We start from the raw sequence: 5422 nt of genomic DNA, 5'->3' as shown, positions 1-5422 counted from the left end.
GGGGGGGGACCTTCCACCTAATTTATCCCAAAATAGAAAGTTATGGGGAGCACTGGGGAAAAAATTAGGAAACTTTTCTTGTTTTAGGAATGAACTGCTTTTTAAGACAACATTTTACACACTCAAAATGTCTTCTGTGACATTTTACGTAATACAATCTATAGCAGTGGGTAGTAATAATTCCTATCACAGATATGAAGGGCAGGAGAGAAAATTCAGGGAAAAAAGGTTTTCCTGATGACTTTCCCCCAATGTATCCAATGGAAAAAAATTTAGAGACTTGGGAAAACAATGAAAAATGGGATAAAATGCTTTTCAACTTAAGTTTTATTTACTTATTATTTCATTTATTTTTCGGATTTATATTTTGCCCTCCCCACAAGTGGGCTCAAGGCGGATCACAGGGCTCCAAATATGTAGCATGAAAATGTTTATATAAAAGTACATATTAGACAATAATTCCAATGCATACTGTAGATGTATATATTTTAAAGAATATATATGTGGCTATCTTATAAATTTTAACGTGATCACTGAAAATGCTGGAAGTCCTATTGTGACCATATGAACTTTTTTCGAGCCAAACAATACATTTTCTCACAAATTTTCTAATTTTATCTTTCATTTTTTACCCTATCCCTAAAATTAAGGTACATGTGCTAAGACAGCATAGGATGCAATGGTCTGCAGCTCTCTCTCTCAGGTACTAGGTATCTCTTTAGCTTTCCTAGGGCAATTATACTTTTAAGTCTATTAGTATGACATATAGTGCCATTTTATGTGCTAAGGAATAAATTACATATTTTAGGTTGTTAAATTACTAAGTTTAGATTTAATTTATTGCACATATTTCAATTTTACCCAAAATCTGTTACCTAGAAACACTCTAGCTTTTCCCCATGGCTTTGCAATTTACACAGGTTCTACATCTTTGATGCTAATACATTGAATTAGAACCTGCCTCACAAACCAGCCACCCTTCAGGAAGCAGCCCAGATCAATACAGAGTTCAACCAGGCCTTCAGTTGAAGGAAGACAGCAGGAATAATGTACAATCCATATACAGTGAAAGCTTCCCTGGTAAATAACTTAATAGAGCATCATGGATGCCTTTGGACAAGGGAAGCATGGGAAAAGGTCACCAGCTACTCTGACCAGAACAGAAAGTTTATATTAATCCAGAGGACACCCAGGGCACCAAAAACTTATTGGTAAAGGCCAATAAAGACCCTATACACACTGCGCAGTTGCTGATTTACATTCTACAATCCAAAACCAAACATTAATTCTCAAAGCAGCTTTATATCCCAGTAGGCATCCTAAAAGCCTTCCACATAATAGCTCTTTTGAGGTGAAGGACAGGCAACAGCCTACAACTATCCCTAAACTAGAACAGGTAATCTCCATCTTCTGTAGAACTCACCATTTGCCGATACTCCCGGATCATCTTTAATTTGTCTTCTCCACCCTTGTTTTCCTCTTTCTGTTCAATGCTGCTGATTATTCTCCAAGAAGCTCTTCTAGCTCCAATCACATTTTTGTATGCAACAGACAGCAGATTTCGTTCTTCAACTGTCAACTCCACATCCATTCCAGCCACTTTTTTCATTGATTCGACCATTTCTACAGGAGAAATACATGCGTGAATGGTACTGGTGTTCGCTTCAGTCTAACCAACTAAGGCAACAACTGGTAATCCAGGTTTAGAATTTCTTACTCTCCATACTAACTGAGCTCAATTGGAACACAATTTAACAGCTTAATTTGACCCACGTCTAACGGGCATTTACACAGGAAGTGAAAGAGCGCCAAAGTTCTATCAAAGCATTTTTGTATGTTGTATTTCAAGGAATCACAACTCACATTTCTGGGAGGCACAACCAGAAAAGAGCACAGGTCTCCTTTTCACAAACAATGCAATTGCACTCCTGAAAGTAAAACTAAAACACACGCATGCTGAACTACACATTGCCAGGACTGTGTTTCCGTGTCAGTTAGTCAAATTAGCTCTGTATCAAATATTTGTCAGCCTTCAACATGCACACACCTGTACCACAGAGGAATGATGACAATGGGTAATCCACATCACTGTAACAGATCAACAAGGGTCACAACAGGAACACCAATATATATCCCTAATGCCAGACAGGGCACAGGGAGCTCAGAGAATCCATCACTGTTGAAGACTTCACACTCTCTTGTGCCATCAGCACATTATTGGCACATGCCTGCACTCATTTATCTCTGGATGTCAATTGCATGGAAACCTTGTATGCTATATATGCATTCCAGGCTACAATTAAAGCAATAGTTGAGAACAACAAAAATATCTAGATTGAGTCCCAATATCTGTTAGTTTGCATTTACATGTATAATTCACGCTGTTTCCAAAATTCAGGCTTCTTAATTTGGAGGAAAAGAGGAGAAGGCAGAAGGGTAAGAACAAGGATCTATGGGAACCACAGATTAAAGCGTCTCATGTGGTAAGTGAAGCCAGCCCTGCCTAGACTCCCTCCAGTTTCTGCATCTTCACCACATGCTGTCCACAGACTGCTCTGCGTGACAAGAGCTAACATTCTGTTACTGACTAAAGCCTAAGAGTCAATTCCATTGATGAACAGAATGTACAGATTTATCTCCAAAGGACATATACAGATTGTTACTCTGCAATCAGCATAAAGCTGACCGGTCAATCAAAAGTTAACCTAACCATCCCCCAAGGATATGGTCATCATGGTTACCAGTCTACCAGGAGGCACCCTAGGATGAAGTAATTTTCTTCTTATCAGATGAAGAGATGAGAGAGCTCCACCAGAGTACAGGATGACAAAAGTCCCACACACCAGAGATGTGCTAGTAGGCAACAGCTGCTGCTAATCATCTGGTCTGTATTCTGGCAATATGCCCATTAACCAACTCAATACATCCTGTGCTACTGTCACACGGAGCGGCAAATCCCCCCAACACCAATTCAAAATGATAACTTTTGATTTCTAATTAAAGAAAGGCTACTGCTATGTGAGAACTCCCAGAGATTTCTTTACACACACTCCCCCCCCCCCCCAAATGGCCAACAAGTATGGAAATCTTAGGATATTCAGCTTCTGGTGTCTACTTAGGCAATTTCCATAAGGAAGCATATCTACGTGCATCTTCTGTGACACACAAGAGAAATATAATGTGCCTTCTAAGGCTTGTCATTTTGAGCAATTCAATAAAGAACCAGAAATAGGCCAACCCAAGCACATTCTGGAGCACACTTGAGAAATTTTCAAGACAAAATGTGGGAGGATTTCAGGAAGCCCAACCTTTCTTCTCCCCGCCCCAAGATGAGACTACACAAGTCAAACACGACTTTGAAGATAATATGGCAAAGGTGAAAACATTTCAACAGCTAAAAACTCTAACCGAGGAGTGTGGCTTCTCTGACCCTGGAGTAAGCAGACAGGACTTCCATGCTAACAAGCACTCCACGCCAACACTGCAAGAAGGAAGCTAGGATAAAAGGACTGCAACACCCCCAATAGCCATCCTATTCCAAACTACCCCAACTAGGGCAGAGAGTTACCTTTAAATAAACACAGGCTGCCCTATATCCAATCGCAGTCAGGAAGAGATATCAAGAATCCATGTTTAAACACAAGCCATTGTTCTCTCTCCAGGGGTCACACGAAACTGTCTTGTACTGAAATCAGACCACTGGTCAAAGTCAGTATTGTCTACTCAGACTGGCAGGGGCTGTCCAGGGTCTTTAATAGAGCTCTTTCACATCACCTGATCCTTTTAACTCGAGGTGATGGGGATTGAACACAGGACCTCCTGCACGCCAAGCAGATACTCTACCACTGAGCCACTGCCCCTCTGATCATAGAGTTGGAAGGGGCCATACAGGCCATCTAGTTCAATCCCCAGCTGAATACAGAATCACCCTGAAGCATCCCTGACAAGTGTTCATCCGTCCACTGCTTGAAGAATGCTAGTGAAGGGGAAGTCACCCTGTCCCTAGGCAGCCAATTTCACTGCTAAACTTCTATTGCTGTAAAAAATTAATAATTTCCAAGGTGGTGCTGTACTATCATCTGAGAATCGCAGACGTGTGTTACAAATCTGGGGAAACAGTACCGGCCATTTCCATGGACCAAGTGACATCTGAACCCTTTCTAGAGAGCTAATACATCTCTTCCTTTCCACCAAGGTGAGGATGCTTCATGTGTACACGACCGCTGGTTTGCCTAGTGGTTCCACACAGCTTAAGAAGCGTTCCAGTATTTAAACTGGCCATATTACATAGGCGTGAGAATTACTCCCCCCGCGACCGTCCAGTAAGTCACGGGGCCTCACAGCTACCTACTTCACTCGGCCTCGAGGTTTTCCGATGCTTGACTTTAAAGAAAAGACACAGCGATATAAAGCCCGTTTGGTGACTTTCCCACGGGTGGCCACCCTGCCCACCATTCGATCAGCCTCCCCCCCCATCCCCACGGTCTTGCTTCCAAGGACCGCCGCTTAAGGACCACCAGGAAGCTTACCTGGTTAGGGATCGCATCGGACCCGCCTATAGTAGAAAAGGGAAACCGGGCGCAAGACGGCTTGGCTGTGTGAGGCTCCACCATGGGGGGGGAGGGGGGTCCGCGAAAGGATGGCTCCCCTGCTCGAGGGCGCCCTGGCAGCCAGAGGCTCTTCCCGCCGCTCGGGGAGGCCATGGGGATGCGGAGGACGGGGCTCCTCCCGCGCGCGGAGGTCCAGGGGGCGCCTGCCCACCCCCCACCGGCGGCGACCCGAGGCCTGGTCTTCAAGCGGGTGCCGCTCTGCCCTCCTCCCTCAGCGCCACACCCCTCCTGGCCCGTGGCGGCCTCACCCAGGGCAGTCCCCGAGCGGCTCGCCAGCCCTCGCCCCGTCTTCCCTCCCTCCCAGACCGGCCGCCGCGGTGGTCTCGGGCCCGGGCTCTCCCTCCTCCCCCCCGCCTTCGGTCCGTCCGCGCGTCCCCCTCGCACCATCGTAGCGCTCAGCTTGCTCGGCTAGCTTGGCCTGATAGACGAGGTCCTCCCGATCGTCCATGTCCGGCGAGTGAGGGCGGCGGGGGCTGCGCGGGGCGGATGGAGACCGATGGGTCTGGCGGGGGGGCTCAGCCACGATCAGCTCACTGCTCTCCGGGCAAAGATGGCGGTAGCGCCTCGGTCCCGCTACATCCGGGCAGGTTAGGCGGCGCGCGCATGCGCACGCCACGCCCCCGTAGCAACAGCGGCTCCCCTGGCAACCAACAGTGCGGCGGAAAGGCGCGCGCGAGTGACCCGGACGAGGGTGTGAGTTCGAATCCCACCCACCTCGCCGCAACTAGGGAAAGGAAGGGAGGCGGCAGCCGAGGGGGGCGGCCGCGGCAGCTCAGCTCCATTACTTGTGCGCGTGTCAGAGGAAGGAGCTG

At 46.8% G+C, this 5422-nt stretch overlaps 1 protein-coding gene across 2 annotated transcripts in view; it reads right to left on the bottom strand.

Annotated features, from left to right (window-relative positions):
• YWHAE (tyrosine 3-monooxygenase/tryptophan 5-monooxygenase activation protein, epsilon) overlaps positions 1–5201 on the bottom strand; it is a 29985-nt gene extending 24784 nt beyond the window's left edge. For both annotated transcript variants that reach the window (XM_015421900.1, XM_015421899.1), the window contains exons 1-2: positions 4995–5201; positions 1424–1623 (exon numbers count right to left, since the gene is read on the bottom strand). In XM_015421900.1, the coding sequence (XP_015277386.1) occupies positions 1424–1623; positions 4995–5058 (264 nt within the window). In that variant the 5' untranslated portion in view covers positions 5059–5201. The remainder of the gene's footprint in view (positions 1–1423; positions 1624–4994) is intronic.
• Between the last annotated feature and the right edge of the window lie 221 nt (positions 5202–5422).

This window comes from Gekko japonicus, unplaced genomic scaffold, assembly GCF_001447785.1.
Source record: "Gekko japonicus isolate JY-2015 unplaced genomic scaffold, Gekko_japonicus_V1.1 scaffold21, whole genome shotgun sequence".
Classification (NCBI taxonomy): domain Eukaryota; kingdom Metazoa; phylum Chordata; class Lepidosauria; order Squamata; family Gekkonidae; genus Gekko; species Gekko japonicus.
The sequence above is the reverse complement of the archived record's forward strand: the minus strand, read 5'-3'. Positions and strand labels throughout refer to the sequence as shown.